The sequence below is a fragment of the Xyrauchen texanus genome, chromosome 39 (genome assembly GCF_025860055.1).
Source record: "Xyrauchen texanus isolate HMW12.3.18 chromosome 39, RBS_HiC_50CHRs, whole genome shotgun sequence".
In the NCBI taxonomy this organism is placed as follows: domain Eukaryota; kingdom Metazoa; phylum Chordata; class Actinopteri; order Cypriniformes; family Catostomidae; genus Xyrauchen; species Xyrauchen texanus.
The window spans coordinates 7,543,407-7,570,667 of record NC_068314.1 but is presented as its reverse complement, the minus strand read 5'-3'; the positions used below and the strand labels follow the sequence as shown (position 1 = coordinate 7,570,667).

At 36.1% G+C, this 27,261-nt stretch overlaps 1 protein-coding gene across 5 annotated transcripts in view; it reads left to right on the top strand.

Moving 5' to 3' along the window:
• The window catches only part of LOC127633008 (transcription factor SOX-13-like), a 68,954-nt gene that overhangs the window by 2,721 nt on the left and 38,972 nt on the right, over window positions 1–27,261 (top strand). For 2 of the 5 annotated variants that reach the window (XM_052111863.1, XM_052111862.1), the window contains exon 1: window positions 21,943–21,993. The exons of 1 other annotated variant lie outside the window; for it this stretch is intronic. In XM_052111863.1, the coding sequence (XP_051967823.1) occupies window positions 21,965–21,993 (29 nt within the window). In that variant the 5' untranslated portion in view covers window positions 21,943–21,964. Of the gene's footprint in view, window positions 1–2,789; window positions 2,927–21,942; window positions 21,994–22,537; window positions 22,752–27,261 lie in introns of those variants that run through there. 2 more of the 5 variants (XM_052111866.1, XM_052111864.1) reach the window with 2 other exon arrangements.

Below are 27,261 nucleotides of genomic sequence, written 5' to 3'. Positions count from 1 at the left end.
GGATAGCTCAGCGAGTATTGACTCTACCACCCCTGGAGTCACGAGTTTGAATCCAGGGTGTGCTGAGTAACTCCAGCCAGGTCTCCTAAGCAACCAAATTGGCTAGGTTGCTAGGGAAGGTAGAGTCACATGGGGTAACCTCCTTGTGGTCACAATTAATGGTTCTCGCTCTTAATGGGGCATGTTGTAAGTTGTGCGTGGATCGCGGAGAGTAGCATGAGTCTCCACATGTGGAGTTTCTGCGGTGTCATGCACAACAAGCCATGTGATAAGATGTGCAGATTGACAGTCTCAGAAACGGAGGCAACTGAGATTTGTCCTCCACCACCTGGATTGAGGTGAGTAACCACATCATCACGATGACCAACTAAGTAGTGGGAATTGGGCATTACAAACTGGGAGAAAAGGGGATAAAAAAATAATCTGATGTTGAAAAACCAACATTGATAAATCACTATTTGAATATTGAATATTGCCCCCCTTAACAGCTAATGTATGGTGGTTATGGCCCTGACCTGTACCGATATCTAGAGCAGTCACGTAGGTATGCTGTATGAGGTCACAGGTGGCAAGAGCGCTAATTGGGTAATGACATTTGTTTTCTAATTTGTAGATTTAATTTGTAGACTCGCTAACGTGAGTCATGTGAAAGACCCTTAACACCTATAAATATCACTCACTTTTGTACGTTAATCGTAGCTCTTTTTTTTTTTTTACACAATTTTTACTTGAAAATATATATATATATATATATATGTATATATATATATATATATATATATATGTATATATTTTTTTTTTTTTACCTGCTTTCAGTATTTTGGAATGGACTCAAAGGGGAACAAACACTTCTGTTAATCGGCCAAGTGAACAAGTTTATCTGCTGAACACAGTAAATGGCCGAATATCAGCTGATAAATCAGTCTAACGCTTTTTGTTTCTGACAGTAATGGAAGAGGAATTAGGGAGGCCAGCAAGGCCTCCCTAATTCCTGCAGTCCGTGTGAGTCCTAATTCCCCAGCATAGTGATGGGGACACTGTACTGTAAAAAGGCAGATGAGATGTTAAACCGAGGTCCTGACTTCCAGGGCACTTCTCATAAAGAGTAGGGGTATATCCCCAGTGTCCTGGCCAAATTCCCCCATTGGCTCGTCTCAATCATGGGCTTATTAATTGGCTCTATAACTCTCTTCTCTCCTCTTCACCAATAGCTGGTGTGTGGTGAGGGTACTGGCGCACTATGGCTGCCGTCACATCATCCAGGTGGATGCTGCACACTGGTGGTGTTTGAGGAGAGTCCCCTGTTCACTGCACTTTGAGTGTAGTGTCAGAAAAGTGCTATATAAATGTAACATTCATTCATTCAAGGCTGATTTTTCTGTTACATGATTTTGAATAGCAGACCTACTGAAAACATATTGTTTAGTAGATTTCAAGTCCATTGGCTTCTTCTTTTTCAAAGAAATAGCTTGCACTTGGAATTTGTATAGAAAGGGTCATCGTTTTGCAGTTTTCATTGTAACCTGTCATCTTACAATACTGCATTTGTCAGTGCTGAGCTTAATGTCTTTGTAGAAAAGCCAGGTTCAAATATGAGTTGTCAAGCTCTCAAGTTCTGGAGAATAAATCATAGAATAGAAAAGTTTGCCAAATGTGCAGATAAGCTCTACAGCTCGGTGTTTGATGGACGCACAACCTCGTGACATTATTTCCCATAGGTAGAGAGTTTAGCTAGGGCAGGCGAGTGAACAAATGTCTATTCTTTCTGTTATTCAAACTCTGACCTCCTCTGTTCGGGACTGCATTGTTGCATGTGTCCTATTGAGCTGAGGTTTGATGAGAGTGAGTGAACAATAGGTTGTTAAGTGAGTTTTTCAGGGCTTGCCACAACATCAATGAAATCAAACATAGTAGGCCAGAGAAGCTCACTGAGATAAATGTGTTTGATCATTGCTGCTGTCCATCAAATCATCTTTGTGATTTGAGCACACCTCACTGAGTACTTTCTGTTTTGCTGCTTGTATCTGAGGTTGTATCTGAGGCAATGTCAAACGAACATATGGAATGAATATTTGTCTGTAAAGTGTATTTATTTTTATTTTTGTAAAGATCTAAAAACTTCTAAAACACCTTTTGATTATTGTTTGTAAACAGTAATATGCAGTGCAAAATCTTGTAAATGTGTTTGTTGATGTATCTTAAATGTTTAATGTTGGGTAACTTTTATAAATAATCCCTAAAAGCTTGTTATCTTATTTGTTTACGAACTTCTTAAACCTTCTAAAACACCTTTTGATTATTGTTTGTAAAGAGTTAAAATAGTAAAAAGTTATACAAGAGCATTGTGCAAGTTTTACTTGATAAACATCTTTGGTCTTTTTGTTTATCTGTTTAGGTTTTTTTTGGAGAACATAACAATGTTTTTTTTATGTTCTTAAATGTTTAACACTTGAGAACAAAGCACATTTTCAGACTTGTCTGAAATTATTTGCTTTCTATTTACAAACATTTGTTTTCTGTTTGTAAAAACATTGGCAAAAACTTGGCATTCAAACTGAGGTCTGCAACAACATGTAAGACTTGTTTACACATTTAACACTTGAGAATGTAGCCAAACTTATAAATAATACTTATCGGCGCTTTATCTTGTCCTAAATGGTAAAAGCGATTTCCGCACGTGAGAGGAGTGTCAACTGGAAAATGCCATTTAGACTTCGCCTACATGTTCCCAAAAACATACCTGTTCCACCTACCCTCTCTCTCCACCATGAGATGAAATGAGCCCAGACCCACAGCGGAAATTAGACAAGCCTCCATTAAAACATTAGAATAGAGAAAAGTTTCAGCACAGACAATCTTGACAGTCACCCAACAAAACTAGCATAACTTCTGTCTTTCATCATAACGGTCTACACATCTACTTTAGGTAAGACTTGCTTTTTGTCGAGCCAATTTACGTTGTGTGTTTAGTGTTAAGCAGCATTGTTTTAATCTTGCATTGTGCTTTTACATTTTTTTGTGCTTTTCTAGCATGGTAATATATTTGCATAACAAGCAATATTTTTTAAAACTAACAGTATTCTTAATATTTAGTATTAGTATTCTTATATACTTTTGGGGAAAAGAGTGCATTTGGCTTTTACCAAAATCCCTCTACTTATTTTACCTATTTATACATTTATTTATACATCTTATTTGTTGTATATATTACTGCTTAGTCTTTTTATATATTGTGATGCTTTTCAAACTTAAAGCTGTAAATCTGAAGTCTGCACTAGAGTGTTGAACAATAACTCATCTCTTTGAGTTCCCATGTGTAACTGCCAAACAGGTTTAATTCCTTTTGCATTTGCTGGGCTTTAGAATTTATTAAGTATTTGATTTTTTTTTGTTGTTGTTGTCAGGTTTATTTAAGTGTGATGGGCAAAAGGTGAAAGGTTTGCAGGCTTGAACATGACTTTGATTTGGACTGAATGTGTTGGTTCGGGTGTGAGTTTGAACAAAGGGCTTTACACAAAAGTTTTAGGAGCAAATTGTAGGGCGGATTTAATACCCAGAATGTGTAATTTTCTTTAATTGGGGGAAGAATTATGATGAATGAAATGGAAATTAAATGGAGACAAAAAGGTAAATCAATCATATATGAACTTATAAAAGTATTTTAAAAATAATAGCAAGGTTCTCATGCCTCTGGATTGTAGGTTCTAGAATCAAGAAGAAAAGTCAGGACTCTTTTCTGGCAAATTCCAGACAACATATTTATTTGATATATTATAGGTCTTTTTATATATATATATATACATACATACATACATACATACACATATATATATATATATGTGTGTGTGTGTGTATGTATTTGGCTTTGGTAGTTTAGAAATAATGTAACGCCAAATCTTTAGTTTTTATTGTCAGGTTGCATCAGTACATTTCTTCTCTTTTTGTTTTGGTTAAAGTTTTAATTCCTGCATTAATCTGCCAATATATTTAATAAATCTGTATATGCACCACCAGACTGAAGTTTAAACACACTTTCTCATTCTATATATTTTCCACCTTTTAGAACCGCAGTAAAGCCTTCAAAAGCCTTTTATCGAAATGCAAAGATACATTTTTTTTTGTTAAAAATCGAAATTGTTAATAATTCAAAACTATCGTATTTTTGAGCTTCTTCAAAGTAGCCAGTAGTCTAGTTTACTGCTCTCACAGCTCGTGTTGGCTGCCTTTCCTTGTCTATCCAGTCCAACTAATATAAATAAATAAACCAAATGCAAGTTTTGTAAATGCGTACATTTATACATATTCACAATTTATTTTTGTTTTAAGTTTTCAGTTCAAAATTTAACATAATGAGAAATAAATTCAGTCAAGTAAATATATACAGACACACTGAATGTAATAGTTGTGTTTAATAATTTACATTTATCTGGATGACGTTAGTGAAAATTGGTAATGGATTTGTGTGGGCTTTATTTGTTTGTTTTGTCTCGTGAAAAACACAAATATCATGCTGAATATTCCATTACTGTATGTGTTCTCTCTCACAGTTGAATAATTCACAACTGTCATTTTTAAGTTTGTAAAGGTGCTTTCACACATAATGAATGTAACCAGGAAAGAATCCTGCAGTTATTTGCATGAACTGCACTGGCCTCCACTGAGAAAACAGCGCAGTTATATATTAATTCACACACAAACAAGCTGCTCCCAGATTGCACTTTGAATGACAGTTATTTTGAGGTTCGCATGGTGACCAAAATTTTTTTTTGTGTTTTTGTTTGATTAAAAATAGGTACAAATTAAACCTTTTGATAAAAACACTTTTGGAATTGTTAATAACTTGTGAAATTGTACCATTGCTACTATTACTTCATTCCTAGACAGACATTGTTTAGGGCCGTTATAACCACTTTACGCTAATGCCCCCCCCCCCGATTGAGTCATTCCTAACAGTAACATAGAATTACTCAAATGTATCATTTAGAACTTACAGGAAAAGCAAATGATTTAATGTAGTGAAAGCACGCAGTGTCTTCGTCAACAGGTCATCAATTTGTTGTCAACTTGCATATGAGAGTTACAAATATCACTTCTCGAAATTCAAACCAAAACTGCAATTTTTGCAGTTTTGTTTTGAATTTTAAAACTAAAGCTAAAATGTAAGGAAAATAATTTTCTGTGCGATCTTTTCCATGGAAACTTGTAAAACGAGTTTGGTGATGGGGAACATCTTTAAAAATATTGTCTAAATTGTCTAATATATATATATGTGCACATGGAACTCAGTTATAAGAACAATTTATTGAATATCTCTCAAATGAGAAAAGTAACACTGAAACTTCACTAAATACACTGATAGCTTGAGGTTAAACTTGACTAAATTGTGATTTTGAACCATCGCAGCAAAATTGAGCTGGGCTATGGAGTAATGGTGTGTGTGTGTGTGTGTGTGTGTGTGTGTGTGTAGGCATGTGTATATGTGTGGGTGTACATCTGTGTGGATGTGTGTGTGTGTGTGTCTTCTCGCCTCTATTTGTGTAAGAACTTTGAGGAGCATCTGTGAGATCTTATCAGAAAGTGAGATATTGCATATTAATGTGGCTTTTAAAAAGCAAGCTCGACATTTGTTAGCAAAGACACTTTTTAATCGCTGCTTCATGAGTTCTCTGTATTACAAACATGTATTACAAACCGAAAACAATTAGCTTCACAGCTCACTTTTGGCACCCCTCCATGGACATTTTTCACCTGGAAAATGGAGCCTACACGTGCCCATACGCCCTACAACACTTAATGCTTTGGCCACTTGGGGCAGTGTTTCGAATTGCAGTAAGCACATACTATTTCTGATTTCACCGTGATGTCAGTCCAACCAGTTGGTAAATATATAACTCAAGATGTAAACAATATGCATGTTAACATGGTTTTATTGTGACAAAAGTGTGACTGTGTGAAGTTATATTCAATTTTACAACTTTGTTGCCATTGTGACGTAGTAGCGTATTGTAAAAACGCTGATTTGAACAACTTCACAGCTCAAATTACACAAGTTATTACACTTACAATTAACGTAAGTGCTCTTATAAAATTTTAAGTCTACATTTAAACTCTCCCAAAAATTCCCCGAATAACTTCCTTTATAAGTGCCTCACTGTATTATACATTTTTGCTATTTTTTTTTTTTTTAAGAAAAGGAGGGACGAGTCAAATATTTTTTTTTTTGTGGTAATCAACATTATGCCACAAATGCTGTCAATTGAGCTTAACTTGTATTAAACCTGGAATATTCCTTATTATTCCTTAGTAATTACTAGATGATTCACAGTATGAGTTTTGTAGTAATTAAAGGTATATTTTAGGGCTGTCAATTTAACGCATTCAGTGCGATTTTAATTTTACAAAAAATAACACGTTAAAAAAATTTACGCAATTAATCGCATGCCCACGGACCATAATAAGATTCCTGAGAAATGCAAGCTTGTAGTACCACCTGTTTACTCCAGAGGGCAGTAAGTTACATTTCAGCTGTATGAGCAATGTGCAGTTTATACAGTGAAGAAAACACTTCAGTAGGCATAACAACACAAACATGCGTTACGTTCTTGCGTTCAAAACACTCGAAGGAACACCAATGCGATCTACGGGATATCAAGATGTGTTTTAATATTGAGTATTAAACAATATTTAACTTGACACAGTGACCTAAACAGAGACGTCTGATGTAGGTGTACATTGACGGGCCCTTAAATTAGCCCTTATAATAAATCTCCAACTGATTGACAAATTCACTTGTGTAATGGATTGCTGTGAACTGTATGACAATGATTGACTTATTATCAATAATATGGTAGTAAACAATACATCGTATTCTAAATCCACTTTGTCTTATCAATGATTAACTCTTCTGCTACAGGAATGTAAAGCATTTTATCTATCTATCTATCTATCTATCTATCTATCTATCTATCTATCTATCTATCTATCTATCTATCTATCTATCTATCTATCTATCTATCTATCTATCTATCTATCTATCTATCTATCTATCTATCTATCTATCTATCTATCTATCTATCTATCTATCTATCTATCTATCTATCTATCTATCTATCTATCTTTTATTTTTATTTAAAGATAACTATGTATAATTATATATTGATATAAATATGTATAATCATTATATATTGAGTTATTGTTATATGAGGGGCTTTCTCAGCAAATATTTTATGCGATTTATCATGATTAATTAATCAGGACACCGTGTAATTAATTCGATTTAAATATTTTAATCGATTGACAGCCCTAGTATATTTATACAAATCAATGAATAAAATATATGTGTGTGTGTGTGTGTGTGTGTGTGTGTGTGTGTGTGTGTGTGTGTGTGTGTGTGTGTGAGAGATATATATATATATATATATATATATATATATATATATATATATGCATTTGTTATTTTCAAATATTTATCTAAAAATTGCTATAAGGAACTGTTGAGGAACCAGAATCATTAAGAGAAATCTGAACTATATTATTAAATTCCTTAGGATGCCCATCCCTAGTGAATAATGACTTAAATGTCAGTCAATTCCCTCATTCAAAGCTATTGTAAAGTCATATGGATGACTTTTATGGTGTTTTTGGTAAGCTTGACAGAAGTGGTGTCTATGGACTGTCAATGTATGGAACTGAGGTGTGTGAAAATTTGTCAAAAAAATCTTCTTTTGTGTTCTGTGGGAACATAAATGGCATACAGATTTGAAATTGCATTAGGGTGGGTAAATAATGACAGAATTTTTATTTTAGCTGAACTGTAATGTATTATGAAGCCCAGCTGATAAGTTCCTACTTTTTTTCTTCCTAAATCAACAGCAGAGAAAAGTTCTCTGAAACTTGGCACAATCATGAGCAAAGTTGGTCTCCTTGAAACATTGCCCAAATCCAGGAGGTTGAACTCCACTTCCTGCTTACAGTAATTATCCTTAAATTTTCTCTCACAAAATCCCTGCAATTCCTTTTCTAGAATTCCATCATATCCTTCTTCTCTTCCACTATCATGCTTACTTTTCCTACCCTTGTTGCTCTATTAACTGTTGTTCTCAGCCGTGTGGTGAGTGTGTATCCTGTTTTTGACAGCCGAAGCCCACGTGCTCAGTCCCGCACCGTTAAAGTGGCCGGTTGGGTGGGGTGGAGGGAGGCGCTGGGTCTCAGGATGTCCTGAAAGTTGAAAGTTTCATCATCTTTTCCTGTCTGGTTCCTCATGTTAAGTGATGAAGCCTGGATATCAGTTCCATCTGAGAATACCAGACCAAATGACTTGAGCTATTATACTCTAGTTTAGTTTATTTATTAAAATTATATATATATATATATATATATATATATATATATATATATATATATATATATATATTATACACTATACACTAACTGAGCACATTATTAGGAACACCTGTTCACCTACTTATTCATGCAGTTTATCTAATCAGCCAATCATGTGGCAGCAGTGCATAAAATCATGCAGAAATGGATCAGGAGCTTCAGTCAATGTTCACATCAACCATCAGAATGTGAAAAATGTGATCTCAGTGATTTTGATTGTTGGTGCCATGACGGGCTGGTTTGAGTATTTCTGCAACTGCTGATGTCCTGGGATTGTCAGGCACAACAGTCTCAAGAGTTTACTCAGAATTGAGCCAAAAACAAAAAACATCTAGTGAGCGGCAGTTCTGCGGACGAAACACCTTGTTGATGAGATAAGTCAACAGAGAATGGCCAGACTGGTTCGAGCTGACAAAGTCTATGGTAAATCAGATAACCACTCCGTACAATTGTAGTGAGCAGAATAAATCTCAGAATGAGCAACATGTTGAACCATGAGCTGGATGGGCTACAACAGTAGAAGACCACATCAGGTTCTACAAAATCTGCATGATTGAATGCGTTGAACTGCATCCACAGGATTGGCTGATTATGTAATTGCATGAATTTGGTGTACAGGTGTTCCTAATAAAGTTGTCACTGAGCATGTGTGTGTGTATAATATATTTAAGCAATATCACATGAGCAAGAGTGTGATATGGCCCTACATCAGCACAGCTGTGATTCGGCCGCAGATAATCATACTATTAGGGTTAGGGGATAGAATCTATAGTTCGTACAGTATAAAAGTGATTATGTCTATGGAAAGTTCTCAATAAGGATAGCCGCACCAATGTGTGAGTGAGTGAGTGAGTGAGTGAGAGAGAGAATCATCAACGCATCACTCATGAGCATCTATATGACTGTCTCCAAATTCATCAAGAGGGCATGAGAATATTTGCTAAAACAATCAAGGATGTAACACTGATATGCTCTGAGAACACAACCCCTGACTCTGAGGAAAGGGTGAGACAGCATGCCGGCAGACAGTTATGCTGCTGTTGTGACAGGAAGAGGTATTGCAGACACAAGCGACCTCGGCCAGATCGCTTCTGTGAAAAACTATTAGTTGATTAGCAAGAGCTTAATTTAAGCGTATTCATTATTATTTATTTTACTATATCTTCTCTTTTTGTTATGCAGTTGATATTCTAAGGTACTTCATTTAGTTCAGTGTATTACATTACATGATTGGGTCAGGAATCATACATTCTTATTTCTGGTAAAAATTGTCATCACTAAAAATCACAAACTACAACATTCAGGGAACCTTGATTTTGTAAATATTGTATATAGTTCAGATATCATAATATTACTTGAGACATGGAGTCCATTATAGTCAAACTTACACTCATTCAAATTACAGAGAATTACGGATACCATCAGTGAAACACCCACACATTAAAAATGGATGAGATTCAGGAGGATTTATTGTTTGGGTTAAAGGGCAACTTTTCCATTACATTCAGCCTGTTAAAAAGGGGAGAACACATATTTAGATTAAAATGAAAAAGGAACTAATTTGTACAGATGAGGATACTTACCTGTGTGATTTTAACATCTGACACCGATCTCCAATTTTCTTTTCATCTCATCAATCGATGCTGATCATTTAACTTTTTATCAGCAGCTCTATCAAAACTGGTTACATGTAAGCTTTCTGCTCAATGTCACTGTTAACTAAATTTCCCTGTTGGTAAAACCATAGTTGTTGCCTAGTTTTTGCTGTCAAAAATAATGTTGGTTGATTGAATAATTCAGTATACACAAAATATAATTGTTACGCTTTATTCTAGGCCTTAAAAACTAGTAGGCTTATACAAACTATTCTTTACTGTATATAAGATGGTACTAAAGAATGAGGCTTAATGTCCAACTGAAGTTGAACTGATAACCCATTGGTGTAATTCAATTTAAAGTGACATTTTTGGTTAGTTTGTCACTATTTAATTTAATAATTTGTATTCATGTTTTTTTATATATTTAATTTAGCAATGCATTATATTATAGTAACTCGATTTCATATAAATGTATTATACATATGTTCCTTCCTTTTCATTTTGTTGGATGTTGGTAATATTAGTTCCGCTTTCACTTGTTTCCGCGGGGAGTGTAATAAGGGTGACACACTCTCTCGTGAGGTAAACAATGATAGGAGAATGAAGAGATGTTTCTGGACTCTACAGGTGCTACCGTTAATGCTGTTTGCTCAACAATCATTTAATAAAGATGTTTGAATTGTACCCCATCTTTTATTCTGCGATATTATTATGATACCTGTGCCTTGCGGAGACTGAGATGCCGCTACCACAGATAATAATAAAAATAACGCTTAACGCAGGACGCGCAAGTTTAGTGTAAATAAAGCATTTAACGCGCGTAAGCAAACCGAACTCAGAGCACTTCTGTTACTCTAAGCATGAGAGTGAGTTGTGGAGGACAGAACCGCTCTGAAAACACTGTAACAATGCGCTAATTTAATATAGACTCGACTGAGCAGCGCAAATAATCTTAGAAGGGAGCAGACTATTTATTTATTTAAATCGCAGCCCTTTGCAATTTAATAATCGCACAAGGTCATGTCGCGGTTTCGATTTTATTTTGATTAATTGTGCAGCCCTAATTTGGTGATAAAATAATTAGGGGTGTCGATTTAAAACGTTAATTCAGTGCGATTTAATTTCACAAAAAATAACATGTTAAAAAAAAAAACACGCAATTAATCGCAATGCCTCCGGACCGTAATAAGGAAGATTCCTGAGAAATGCAAGCTTACTCCAGAGGGCAGTAAGTGAAACTTCAGCTGTATGAGCAACACGCAGTTTATACAGTGAAGAAAACACTTCAGTAGGCAGAACAACACAAACATGCGTTACATTCTTGCGTTCAAAACACTTGAAGGAGCGCAAATGCGAACTAAGGGATCTCAAGATTTGTATTAAACTATATTTAACTTGACACAGTGACCTAATATTTTTATATTTATGACGCAACGCACCCGAGACGCTACTCAAGCATATCTGACGCAGGTGTTAAATCCTTAAACAAGCCCCCATAATAAATCTCATTATTTAAATATTTAAAGATAATTATTTCATCATTGTATATTGAATTATTGTTATACGAGGGGCTTTCTCAGTAAATATTTGTATATGCGATTTATCACACTTAATTAATAGGGACACCATGTAATTAATTTGATTACAAATTTTAATCGATTGACAGCCCTATTAATAATACAAATAGACATCTAAACAAACGTTACCTACTAAACCAAGTCTGAGCTAAGGTGACACAATAAACAAAAATGGAAAGCAAATTCTGCAGCTCTGTAAAAGCCTGGGTCTCTAAATAGTTAAGAACAGAACAAAAAGTGATTCTGTGGGCCGATTTACCTACTGCTCTTATCTAGGCAGCAGCACAGTAGATCTAGACCAAAACAAGATAAATTACTTCACAGTGATGCCACAGCTACCTTTCTCAGACCGCTGTTGGACATTGTCATTAGTCTGAAGTCAGCTAGTCTTCTACCATCTTCAGATCAAAAGTCTAAACTGTAGTTCGAAACTAGATTCTTCTGGAGAAAAGATAGTCCAGCCCAGTATGAAGCTGTTCTCCACAGCACTCTGGTTGAGAACATGATTTGGAGAAGATGAGAAAAGCATCAATATGGCAACAAAACAATTAAATCAAATCTTTTTCACAATTGCCAGCAAATCATTGAAAAAATCTAAATGAACAATAGTAAAAAAAAGTTAATTAATTCTTAAAAAGTTAAGAATGTTAAATGTCAAGAAAGAACTATGATTGTTATCAAATAAAAAACAGAGACCCCTCAAACTAAGCAACATGTGCCACCTATCAACAAACTCTTAAAAAGTCTCTGCTAAAAAGGAAAAGAGCTGAACATATGACAACGAAGCTCAACAAGATTGAGGAACCAGTTGATCAAAATGTATTCTGGGAATTATGGAACAATTTAAATAAGTCCAAAAAAGAAGAATAAATTCCCATCTGTGATCCAAACATCTGGACAGAACATTTTGGAAACCTTAATGCACAAAGTGAACTAAACCCCACCCAAACAAATATGACCTGCCAACTACATCAACTAGAATACACAATAAAGGCTCAATTAAATCATTTGGACACCCCATATCACTAAAGGAACTCTGTGAAAAAAACAAATCCCTCAAAAATATAAAATCTTCTGGCCCAGATGGCATTTTCAATGAGATGTTGAAACATGGCAGCCCAAAACTGTATGAGGCCATTTTTAAATGATTTAATTTGCTCTTAAAATCAGGACACTTTCCTGAGAACTGGAAAGACAATCAAATCACCCCAGTCTTCAAACAAGGTGACACATTTAACCCAAACATCTACAGGGGCATTTCAGTGAGCAGCAACCATGGCAAACTATTCTGCTGTATAATGAATGACGATTAGTCCACTATCTCCAAGAACAAAAGACTTGAAACAACTGTCAAATTGGATTCATGCCAAAATGGAGAACAACTGATCACATCTACACACGGCACACATGTCCACCAAACAAAACAAGGACAAATATTTGGCTTCTTCATTGATTTAAAGAAAGCCTTTGATTCAGTTTGGCATAACAGACTCTTTCTAAAAATGATTCGGAGTGGAATAGGAGGAAAGGTTTATGATTTAATTAAGGACATGTACAAAGACAACAAATGCTGCATTAAAATAAACAATAAAATAACTGAATATTTCAGTCAGAATAAGGGAGTTCATCAAGGCTGCAGCCTAAGCCCAACTTTATTTAATAGTTACATAAATGAATTGGCCACAATGCTTCAAAACTCTTCTAGCCATGGACTCAATCTTGAGGACAGAGAAATCAAACGTCTTCTATACGCAGATGACATACTGCTGCTCTCACCTACTGAAGAGGGATTATGTGAAAGTCTAAAGTAATAATTTTTCAAAAGAAAAATAGTTTTAAAGACAAAGAATATGTTTTTACATTTGGGGGAGAAATTCTTAGCCATGTTACCAGTTACAGTTATTGGGTCTGACAATCTCAGCTTCTGGACAATTTGACATTGCTGTAAAGGACCTAACAGACAATATTCGTAGGGCATTTTACATTGTAAGAAAATATTATTCAAATTGGACCCCCCTTGATCAAACTGTGGTTGAAAATATTTGACAGTGTCATCAAACCCATCCTTCTATATGACATTGAAATCATGGGACCCAAATATAAACTAAATTATGAATCCTGGGAAATAAGTTCAATTGAATCTTTCCACCTCGAATTCTGTAAAAACACCCTGGGAGTTCAAAGAAGTGCTTCTAAACTGGGCTGTAGGGCAGAACTGGTTCCACCTATCAGACCCTTCCCCTGAATGTACCAGAGGGACCCTTTATAGTACTTGGTGGACAAGCATCAGCTAAATATATAAATTTCATGCAGGTAAAATAAAAACAAATACAAAACATGACTCGAGAAGAATATATTCATCATTGGCAAAGAAAACTTTTGAAAGCATGAGGGAACCGTGCTGCAAAACACTGCTTATCTGTCAGTGTTTAAAAGTGGAGGTGGAAATTAAACCTTTTAAATAAGATCGACATTAACTCGGCATCTTTTTAGTCAAAAAGGATTCTCAGAGATTTGGATTCGGATGGTAATTAAATTACCACACAAAATTTGTGTTTGTCAAAAAAAACAGCTGGTAATTTGGCTGGGAATTTTCTCAAGGGAGGTGGGGGGAAAAACACAGACATTTCGGATTCGGACGGCAATAAAATCACTGACTACCACCTGTAAATGCCTCACGTCCCCATGTCAAATAATTGCCATCCGAATTAGTCAGCTATATGAAGATAATGCAATTTTGGTCAAATGCATCCTATTTCTCTGTGGAAAAATAGCCATCCAGTCAGGGGTATTCCTCCCTATTTTGCGGTAGCCAGTGCATTTGCAGAGTCATTCACCATAGAAACCACAATGTCCTCTGCCATTTTGAACAGTATGTCCTCTCCAATGTGGAAACTCCGGTAAGTGGTAGGCTCCTTGAGTTTGTGTAATTAATCAGTCTGTTTTGTCTCTCAGCTGTGATGTTGAAGTTGTTAGTTTAAAGCCATTTAAAGCTAATTCCTAACTTTAGTAGAGTAATCTAAGGCTGGCCGATTAGTCAAATGTTATTTTCAGTTACGATTTTGGCTTCCGATGATTATGAAAACAAGATAATCGAGATAAAATGATTGTGCTGCATTCCTTTTTGCAATGAAACACCCGGCATTATATCTTTTAAACAACCTTAATTAAAGTTCAATTAATAAAGACTTGGGTTATGAAAATAAACTCAGAAACTGGCATTTTTCTCTGCGTTCAATGCCTTTTCTATGAGTTGCGTGGAGTGACCAGGGAAGAGACTGAATCTTCTCCTGGCTGATGCACACTCTGGCGCGGGGACGCTCAGATGCTTTTATGATTTAACGATGGATCGAAGTGAACATAAAGGTGAGAGAGTGTAGTCTTAGCCCATTATACACTGGAACACAATATGTATTTGATCAGACTTTTTTGGCTTGTTTTTCAAAATAATATTTAAAACTCCTTTAAAACAATGTAAATTTACTTTAGGAGCTGTACTGCAGAAGAAATAAATGTTATCTGAGAATGCTGAATACATTATTTAATCAGGGTTCAACATCAACATTCAAGCAACGCTTGTCTGCTTGTCCGGGACAAGTGGATTTTGAAAGGGGCATGTGAAAGAGAGTTTACTTACTCGACCGAACAAGCAGACTAATTAAAATGTCTATAATGGAAAAATATCCAGCTATATTTGTGAACTTACATATTCTTAGTGTGGAGCGGTAGTGTAGCGGTTAGTGCGCTGCGCTACGAACCTGGCGACCCGAGTTGGATTCCCGGCCAACACCAGCGACTATTATCTGAATCGGTCCTGGGCCTCCCCTAGGTCGACTCAGCCTAAAATGAGTACCTGGTGCAGTGTGTAAAACATCGCCACTGGCCACCCACCCCCTCGTGTACCGTTCTGGCCTTCATAGGTGCTCGCTAACAGCACTTGCCCCTACAGTCTGTTAAGGCTAAATGGGGGATCTTTGTTTGTATGTGTATGCTCAAAATGCGTGTATGATTCGAAAATGCTCATGCTAATGCATGCCTGAATGGTATCTTGAGGTATTCATGTAAACTAAAGTGAACGTAAAAAGTGGATTTTTATTAAAATGTCAGACTTGTAAGCTAATAAACCTGCTGTTGTCTAGTGTACCATTATAATAATTAAACATCCATAACAAGAATCGAGAAAACACTCACTGCTCTTGACTGGGTAACTTTAGTAGCTTTAAAATGTATTAATATATGATAATCATACAGTGAAGACCAGTAGTAGATTTATGTTGCATTCCATTCGGAATGTTTACTTGAATACTTGATAGCCTACTGATGTTAAAAACTTTTATAGCTGTTAACAATTTTTTAATTGTTATTTTATTACTGACTGTTTACTAATCTTGAATAAATACTTAAGTATGTCTTCCATAATTAGTGTTATTTTTTTGTTGTGGATTTGAAGCTGGTATTAAAAAACGTAAAATTTCACCGACTACTGAAATTTTGGTATTGTGATGATGGTAGATCTTGCTGCAATAACATGATGAAAAGTATACCTCATTCCATAGGAGTTTGAGCACCCCTGATGTTAATGGTGGCGATTGAGGCTTTCCTTTATTTGACTACCATACGTAACTTAAAATAATGATCATATGATAATAGCCTCCTCCCTTACCCAGTGCAGTTTACATTTCAAAGTCAGGGAAATCCACTGTTAAAAAGATGTTTAATTTTTTTAAATGTTCAATAAATGCATGATGTTTTCTAAGTCAAAGAGTAATTGTGTTAATAATCGTGATCTCAATATTGACAAAAATAATCGTGATTATGATTTTTGCCATAATAGAGCAGCCCAAGTGTAGTCATAAACCGAGCGATCACGTAGTGCTCTGCTTATGAATAGAAACACTGACTGACGCTGACTGACTTCACATCACGTCACCTAACTGGCTTATATTACACACAAAAAAGGTCTTTTGCTACCACCTAAAATCTGTAATGTCACAAAAATAAATGTAAAGAGACACATCTAGCTCTTAACACATGTGCACTGCTCTTACACTTTAGTTTAGAACATCATAAACACAAGCGGTGTGATACATGCAGTAAAGTGTCCGAGTGATGATTTACTGAGTCTTCAGTACTCATGGAATGTCTCTCGTCCAATCAGATTCGAGGACCGGAACTAAGTGTTGTGTGTGTGTGTGTGTGTGTGTGTGTGTATATATATATATATATATATATATATATATACTGTATATCTCAAGTATAATAGCTCATAAGTCATATGGACTACTTTTGGGCTTATTTTTGATCATTTGTGGATCTTGAAAGCCACTGTCCATATTCATTTGCATTATGTGGCTACTTTGACCTTCAGTAAAACATGTTCTAGTAAAACAGAAGAAAATACAAACATAATGATGACTATATACATTTTTGAGTGAACTACACCTTTAAATGTCTTTCTACATGGAGCACCTGTTTCACATCAGGGTTTCTCTGAATGTTCCTTAGTCTTTTGGTTGCATTTTTGAAATGGGTTTAGAGCATCAATTCGTTTTTGTTTTTTTTTTCTCCATGCCTGCTGTTTCCCAGCGGATCTTCACTTTGGCCTCAATACTTGGACCTGCAGTTGCTTAAAATTACCTGTTGTCTTCATCATAGCACAATACGGCCTGGTCTGGTTTCCATGACAACCCCACATAGAAACAGCCTCTTCTCAAAGACCCCTAACTCGTTTCAAAGATCCCTACTCATTGAAGGACTTGGCGGTTCAAGGATGTGCTAGCAAGACCTTCTAAAGTCTCTGATGTTATGATCTGGACCTTCGGATAACAATGTCTAATGCAACAGACACACACACACACACACACACACACACACACACACACACACACACACACACACACACAAATTACTGCCTGGACACACATTGTAAAGCTTATATAACAAAATGAAAATGGTCCATCTGAATCGAGATTGGTCATAAAAGTGTGCCAGGCTTAGAAAATAGCACATTTTAATGTCTATCGCCTTTGTTTTCTTTGCCTGAAGGGGGTGGTGGGGGTTTTTGTGCAGTTTTTTTTTTTTTTTTTTTGCAAAGGGGGCCCTTCACTAACATCTTTTATTCCCTCTCTCTTGTTATATTTCTTTATTCGAAGTGCGTTTTGTGCTGTGCCTCTTTTCATTGCCCCCTCCTCTTGTCTCTCAGATAAATGCCACACTAGCCTTTCACTTGGCGCCACAATAACCAGACTGTTTTAGGCCCAGAAAGCTACAATGAAAGAGGCTGCTTTTTAACCTGCGTTTCTCAAAAGCACAAGGAAGAAAAAAACTGCGCGGCCCACTCTCCTTTCTTTCTGCTTTCACCCTCTTTTGTGTCGACAGCATAGTCGTACCATCATACCATTATACGTCTTATTTAGAAAGTCTTAAAAGAACATGAGCCCAAATTTCTGATCTTTTCAGCTGCTTTTGTAGAGGGGGATATATTTTGGTAGCCAGTGACGTATGTTTTGACTTATTGTGCCGGTTTTTGTGAAATACAGTGGGGTACAAAAGTCTGAATGCACATGAATAATGTAGGGTTCAAAATCAAATTAAAACATTTTTTTTCAGGATTTTATCACATATTAAAGCTGCTCTATGTAAGATTTTTTTGCTTAAAAATGAAAAGATTGCCATTATTGATTAAGTACATAAACAACCAGTGTTCAAAACAATGTCCTTACCCTGAATGTCCTTGCTGTGAAGTTACTGCGCATAAATGTATGACTGCTGAAACTGACTTGTTACATTACACGTATAAAAAATTATTTGTATTTTGAGCTGTTGGGTCGGATTTGGGATGAAATCTCTGGCTTTTGGCATTCCTCCTTGCGTCATTACGTCATGTCCACACACACAGGAAAGAGGGAACGGCTCTCTCGTGTGCCAGCCGAGGACGCTGTTCAGTGCTGCAGTCTGGATGGATTGTTTATCTGCTATCCGTTTGGTGTAGTTGTTTACCTGCTATAATGCTTGGAGACGGTATGTTGTCTATTAGGGTGTTCATACTTTAATGAATCGAACATTACCCGCGTGTTTACCGATCGCGATATATCTACGTTGCGCTGTGAAGTTACTATGCATGTTTACTAAATGCATGACTTCTGAAACTGACTTCTTGTCATTATTATATATAACATATATAAACGTATTATTTTCATGTTAAATGAAGTCTATTTTATCCCCATCATTATTGAATTGTCGTTTTATGTTTTTAGTTTAGTGTTATTACAGTTAGCTTCATAAACTGAGGCTGTACCAGGGTTAATTTCTTTTTAGCCATAGTTTGTCTTTTGACAGAAATGTATTTTTAAAAATAGCCAATCTTTCAGAAAAGCGCTATACGTGTAAAGTTCATTCATTCAAAATATGTAAACCAGAGTGTTGTTTATCTTCAACAAAGTAATTTTTCATTTAGAAATCTTTAATAATTTAACATAATAATATCAACATAAAAATAGCACATTTGACTCTGGCTCATGATAACACAAAGGCGATGTTCAGGTAAGCTCAAATCAGATTCATCTGCCAGAAGAGCAGTGCCAAAACATGACTGATGTAAAGTGTTCTTCTGCAAATTGCTTGCAATTTTAAATTTCAAAAACAGATGATGCTAGAGAGCACAAAGTTACATGTAGTGCATCTTTAGGTGTCTACTTTTTAAACATTATATATATATATATATATATATATATATATATATACACACATACAGACAGTGTATTTATTCATTCTCTGTGAAGCACACTTTTATTTGGAGAGAGAAATACAGGGGGAGTGACTATGAAGATCCTTCACCTCAACAGCCGATTGGTTCAGGATCTGTTTGCGATCAGTTACTCAAAATAAACCCTGCTATGAAACAGGTTAGCTGTTTGCCGGAATTTACAATGGTGATTAACACTAGTAAAAACTGAACTGCACTCTTAAGACCGAAAGACACGCTCAGTTGACTACATTATTTGCAATAAAAAAAATTCAACTTGCATTTGGTGTCACTCTGTGGAGATTCCATCCGGACTCAACAACACTTCCAGCTTCGGCCACTGGGGGCAGTGATATCAATTTCGGTAAGCACAGACCGATTTCAGCAGCAGAACTTTTGACCTACTGTCGCCGAATTCATCAGTCTGACTTTTTTTTTTATGTTAAAACAAATTAGACCATCCCAGCTTAATATGTGGAGACAACTATATATATAAATCATTTGAAGGTTGATTTCCAAAACCTAGTGAGCTGCCTCTGGAGGCTGCAATTCAAGGTATTATAGGCACACTCCCAGTGCCAAGGCTGTTTTAAAAGGTAGGTATCTTAATCATGCTGCCTCCTTAAATATCTAATTCTTGCCAAATTCTAAAGTAACATCGTAAGTATCCTTTCCCTGCTTGGCAATGCCAGAATGCCCCGTGATGAGCTCAGTGGTAAAACAAATTCAAGATGGCAGACGAAGCAAGATAAATTATGTTTATAAATATACTTAGAATCCATCCGATAGTAAAAAGTATAAATAATTATTTTATTTAAATGATCGAAAGCTGACTATTTTAGCCCAAATGTGTGTGTACTATGTACATTTATGCTCATTGTAGTATCGCGTCGTTCCTCTTGCGTCACTGGATTGAAATCAGTTGTGAATCAAGCCTCTTGTGCACTGCGCATGAGGAGCACAATCTGAATGTTGCTGTTTATGAAGAACGTTCCATATTGGTATTTAATGAGGCTTGATTTCAGCTAGGATGCTGCCATAGAAGGAATGTTTTGGAATGGATCCAATATTTTACTTGGAACATTTTCAAATCATCTTGGATAACTTGGATCATCAGGTTTTCCACAAACATGTGGAGTCCATGCCTGCTCGTGTGCATGCTGTCATTAAAGCAAAAGGGGCACATACCAAATAGCAAGAAATTCACGTTATTTTTCTTTTAACTTTTCATATAATTTGTTTCTGCTGATGATATAATTTGTGTTGAAATAAAAAAAGGAAAACATGCAAAATGTAAGCATTTTCATAAATGGATCAGACTTTTGATCCCTTTTTTATGTAAATGATAGTTATCCGTTGTTTTCCTAAATTCCAGGAAGATTTCAAAGTGTTGTGAATTGCTAACTTTACCCATGTCTTTATTCAAATCAAACACATGTGTATGGTTTAAAACAATGGCACATCTTTGGTCGTGAATCCTCGCGTCTGTGTGCTTGTGTTTTCTATGTGCAAACCCTGTTGATTTGCATTGTGTTTTTTTTCTTTCCTGCATTCAAAACACCAAAGACCAGTGAGTTTTATGTGGGGAATATCAGGGGCTGTCCCTGGTGCCAATAAGGAAAGTCCATCAAAGAAGAGCTGTTACTACGCAAACCTCAGCCATCAATAGAACTTTATAAACTTTATAAAAAAAAATAATTTCCTTGTCTGTCGTGTTAGTGCCGGTATTGTATCTCTGGGGCAAGTTGTTTTGACTATAGTCTACAAAAGCCGAGCCGGAAAACGGCATCGACAGTTGTTTTTAGACTCTCATACATACTATAGTGTTTAATTTGTTAAAAACTAATTTTAATAATGCAACAGTTCAAATTACTCGATCTGATAAGGATCGTAATATTTATGCCTCGGAATGACGTATATGGCCAAAACAAATGCTCCTATTCAATGGATTTGTTTTCTTTAATTAGTGAGCAAGTAGTTTTAAGGTGTTTTTTTTATTTTTTTATAGGTTGTTAAGCTTGCACGGAAATGTTTGTTAAATGCATTGCATAACATACATCCTATATAATTAAAGGTGTGAGAGAACATCAAAATTAAAATAATTATTTTATTTTTTTAAAGCGAAACCGTCTAGTGAAAACAGTTTTGTTTGCCATCTATGTTTGAACTTATCAAATCTTTGTTTACATTTGTAGATATTTATCTTTTTCGGTTTGCAGCGTTTTTTTCTTGTGCAACCAAAAGTCAATTTCATCGGCAGCCCAATCAAAACGTTATCAAAAAGTTGTGCGTACATGCAGCCAGATTTTCATGTGTTTTAGATTTATTCCTGGATACCCATTACCTATTTCTCTCTTACAATGTTATCAAATTCATATCTGTTCAAAATACTCTGCGGAAAGTTACAACTAGGCAAGCGGCATGCAAATGATACTGTTTACCTTCACTATAGGGCATACATTTGTGACCACAGCTTGTTGCATCCGGCATAGAGAGATGCCAGCCAAAACAGAAAGAGAGAGAGAGAGAGACTCCTCCATTCCTGGGAGGTCACTGGCCATTTTTACAAAGGGGGTGTCCACTGTTGTCCATATAACAACATGAGTTGCTTCCCAAGTCTCCCACACTGGCAAGTGCAGCGGATTCCACAATACTACCCGGAGATGATGAGAACCGGCCAGATGCTCTTGAGGTTTGTAGGCGGCCTGTGTAGGTCAAGGCCGTAGCGTTTTAAGAGTGCAATTACTGGCAGGTGGGTTTGGAAGTCCTTGTTGCTGGGTTCCAACAGCTGATTTGACTTTGCATCGCATGCTCATGGGCTCTAAGCTTCTAAACGTTTTTGCTTTCAGCCGAAGATCCAAAATTGTTCACCTTTCTTGAGGGGAACCTACCTTCAGCGAGTGAACCTACTCCAATGTCAGGTGCTGGTTTACGAGACAGGTGTTTTTAAAATGTCTAATTACAAAGTGCCTAATTGGAAAATGCTGTTTGTGGTTGTTAAAAATAGAAAAAAAGAGGCTTCTACTACAAGTTTAGACTGTGTTCTTTTCGTTTAACCATTGCCTAGATTTTGGACCGTAACATCTGTGCACGCACAGGCTTGTTTTTGGCACTCCTGAAAGTTTTGTTTTTGCTTTTTGACAGTGTTTGGAAGCTTGACTTGTCACAATGTGGAAATTTGCCACTTCAATACTATCATATGGAAGAGTTAGAGACTAGAAAGAAAACTCGTATTTGCATCAGAGGTGCGCGGGACAGAATGCAAGGCCAACTCGACACGTTACAACTTGCAAGGCAACTTGTGCTTTTGTCTCATGCGCCCGTGACCGTGGGAAGTGTTTGATTTCAGAGGTGTTTTAGCTCAAAAGCAAAGAACCTCCAGGCTGATGTTATCTAAGACCACAAAAGTCAGTGTTTTCAGTATCTTATGGGTCCACTTCTGAACGACAGGTAAGAGCAACCTATAGGCGACTTCTCCCTAGAAAAGACTGTGTTTGTTATCATCTGTTGTACTGTTGGCTTGTTTTGCATTTGATAACACAAGAACTCACAGTAATAATTGTTATCACAATTGCTGAGATATGACACATGCACATTTTGCCCTAAGCCAAGATTAAAGGGTATTAACAACAATACCATCAGTACTGTCTTTTGTCTTCATGAACTAGGAATAGACAATATGAAATGAGTTTTTGTCTTTTGTACTTTAAAATGCTATTCAGAAATCAGTCTTTCTTTTTTGCATTTTATTTGTTCAGTTGCACGCAATACTTGCGAACACTTGATGCTTGTTTGTCTGTCTAATACAGTGATTACCAACCAGGTGTACCTGTAAGTCATAACTTTTCATAGTTATGTAAAAACTATGTTGGAGATATTTCACACTGAACTTCTGTAGTATTTAAATTCTAGCATACAAAGAGTGCAAATTACTTTATTTAAACGTCACATTTTGATGTCTTTTATAAACAAATTTTCCATTAGTTCTTTGGCAAAGAAGGTCTCTCTATTATGGCCCACAGAACTGTTAGAACTTGTGAAGAACAAACAAGCTCAGGTGTCTTATAAAAGAGAGACAAAGCTGATGGGTGAATGTTTTATTGTTGTGAGTTTTGATTGTTTTAGTTTAAAAGTGAATCTTTATAATAGTGCACACTAATAATATTGCATCATTTTAGAAAAGTATTATTTTATGTTTTTATCAGTGTTTGGTAAATTACTCAAAATAATAATCCACAACAAACTATAAATTACTTATCTATTATTTAATCAGATTACTTCATCCAAATGTATTCACATTACCAGTACTAATAACTTTACTTTTAAGTTACTTTCTAAAAGTTTTTGGTTTTCCGCTCAACAAATTCAAAATGTCTGTATTTCCTCCTTGTTCATTGTCGCACACAAGAAATTTACTTAAAGGGATAGTTTACCCCAAAATGTAAATTCTTTCATCATTTACTCACTCTCATGCCACCCCAGATGTGTATGACTTCCTTTCTTCTGCAGAACATAAAGATCTTTAGAAGAACATCTCAGCTCTGTAGGTCCTCACAATGCGACAGAGTGGTGGCCAGAACTTTGAATCTCCAATTATCACAAAGCCAGCATAAAAGTAACCCATACGACTCCAGTGATTAAATCCATATCTTCTGAAGTGATCATTTTAGATGTGGGTGAGAAACAAATTATCATCCACTTTCACTTTTACATTCTTCTTTTGGTTTTTGGCGATTGCATTATTTGTGCATGTCGCCACCTACTGGTTGGAACTGGTCAAATGTGGAGATTAAAAAAAAAAAAAGGACTTAAATATTTGTCCGTTTCTCACCCACATCTATCACATCGCATCTGAAGATATGGATTTAACCACTGGAGTCTTATAGCTTATTTTTATGATGGCTTTATGTGATTTGGGAGATTCAAACTTCTGGTCACAATTCAAGTGCAGGGACTCTCAAATGCATTGCAGGGACTCTGAATGGACTCTGACTTTTTAATCATTAATTTAATTGAACCATCTGAATGAAAAAAATGTATACAATGAATCTGGGTTTCCAATACCCAATTTGAGATGGCAACCCGATTTTATTATTGCCTCAGTTGGCTCGGTTGTAAATATGCGCATTCAAGACAATACAACAAAAAATAACAATTTAACATTATGTCCCGCTACACAACTACTTGTTGGAAAAAGTACTACTGCTAAGAGCTACTATAACACTACTGAAAAAGGCAGTCAAGTTAGCATTGCTTCTTTTACTGGATTCCACAGTCATGGAAAACATGAAAATATCAGGGAATTTAAAATGATGTTGGATAACACAGTAGTACATAAGAATTCTGCAAATTCTTGAAAGATCTCCTTACTCAGCTTTGCTGGTTAAGGATTTACCCAACCAACTGTTGTTTTACGACATAGCATTCTTGAACGCATGTGTTGGATGAGCATGGAGAAGCTTAGCTTCAGCATTAATCTTCACAAATCCATTTAGAGTTCAGGGTTTGCTGTTTTTTGACAGTCAAAGCCCCCCGAGCAAATAGCCAGAATATGTCCAGAACTACAAGTGCACTTGGAATGAACTGACAAGTTCTCACTTCCTGCACCTGGTTTGTGGATCAGCGCTCCTCATCTGCTGGGAACAGAAATATCTTTAGCCACGTCACAATAGGAACTTAATAGCAGAGATTCCTCACAAATGTTTATTTATAATGGACCTATGATGGTCGCTAAGATAGAGGGATCTTTCTAGAATATACTTGCTTCCCTGGGAAAGGAGGGGGGGGGTCTTGCCCCGGGTTGATAAATTTGTTTCGGGAAGACCTTAACAACATTTGCCGTTCAATTAGTATACTGATAAAAAGGAAACGTTAGACCACACTAAATTACTGATGTGCAAAACGACATATTTTTTTAAATGTACTATTTTCTTGGTTGCCAGAGCGACTAGTCAACTAATCTGTCTTTTGTCCTGTATAATAAATGCAATAGTATGCTATATTTTTTGTGTGCTGGTACATCTCACGCAGAGTGCACGTGACGCTAAATGTCATCATATGTACAGTGTCGCAAAGCAGTCATAGTGCACATCCGGATGGGCTAGAGGTCAAAAGACTGTAGCCTACTTAGAGTGCTCATAAACACACACAGTCTTAAACCACACACCACTCTCGTGGTGGGAAGCTCAGAAATGGCATGATACATAATGCAACGGCCAAACACGTCCGTCTGAAATGAAATGCTTTAACAGTGGTGTTTTAATGGGGGGTGAATATAAATACACAATTGCTTATTGCGCAAATGCTAACCTCTAAAGCGGAGCATTCTGTTAGCATGCTAATTAAAGTACCACTACTAAAAATACCAAAACTAAAACTAGCCCAACACCTGTCTAGTTGATTAGTAAGATTTGCGACTAGTCGACCATCATGAACCATCCCAAATCCAAACCACCTTGCTTGAATTTCAGTTTGTGTCACCTCCATGGTTGAGCGACCAAATCCTAATCCAGCAAATTTAGTTAGTATAAGATTTTATTTGCTTCAGTGTTGATACAGTTCAAATATTATGAACAAAACCTAAGCCCTTCACCCAAACCTACCACGGCTTGGCCATTTTCCTGCAGACAAGAACAGAATGACTTCCCTGTACTCTTGAATTCTGTTTTCTTTTTCCAAACAATGCAAGCAAGTACAATTCTGTTGCTCAGCTTAACAGAAAACGACGTTTGAGCCAAGAGTTAGACCTTTTCCTCATGCCTTTATGTAAACGTACAGGCTGCTTTTGTATAAAAAAAAGTACTGGAGGAACTGGAATGGGCCCAGTAAGTGTACTTTTTTTTCTTTTACTCTGCTATGGAGCATCGGCACATTCCGTTTTTATTGTTACCCTGCTGGGTTTCCTGCAGCCTATTGCTTTTGTCCATGTCATGGTCATTGTTTAAACTTCCTTTGTTCATTCTCCGTAACAGTAGGCATTATATACAGTATATAAACACACAGACACACACATAGAGGGAGAAAGAGATACATTTTCCATTGTGTTTGTTTTCTTTAAGTTGTCTAGTTTTCTTTTGTTGTGAAGAGCAAAGGAGGCAAAGAGTTTTTGATAGACTAGCGCAGTGGTTCACAACTGGTTTGACTTCCGGTCCCAGATTTTACACTGGACTACATGGTTACCCATCATTAATCGTAAAAAAAACTAAACTTGAAATTAAACTAGGTAATAATATCACAATTAACCTGTTGATATGCAATCCCCCCTGCACGCGGTAGTAACGTCACTCTGCTTACATTTAATATATAATTTACCGTGTATAAATGGTAATGAATATTAACACATTATATCTTTACAAAGGTCTAAGGGTTCAACATTGATATCCGATCTCTGTTTCAAGATTGCAATGCTCCAGAAACAACAATTTAGTTATTTGTCCAATTGTCCATGACAAGCATTCATTGTAAAACATCCAATAGCACTTTTTGTCCATAAAAGTGATCAATCTGAGAAATATTGATATATTCTCCATTGTTTACATGAGATCTCGCCTGAAAGAATTTTCTTTCGTCAATGCAATCTGAGCAGCATTCATGTTGTAAAACTGTGTATGATCTTGTGTATATAAGAGTCTCATAAACAAAACGAGCCTGTCTCAAGTCTTTTTTTTTTTTTTTTTTTTTTTAAATGTGTTTTGTAGTTTTATTCATAATAGCCAAGCAGTGCAGGCAGATTTTGTGTCATCTTGAAAGGCGGAGCCTTCATTTTACTCTGTATGCTTTCAGCGATTTTACAGAGAAAAAATCTTTCAGGAAACTCATTTTTTGTTAGATCACCTTCAAATTTGAAACATAACTTTTTTAGACTTGTGGCTTTGAGAACGTTATATTTCTGGGTTGTCTTGGCACTTTAAGTATGCTTTTTTAGATTTATAAAAACATGTTCAGCATAAAATATTTCCAT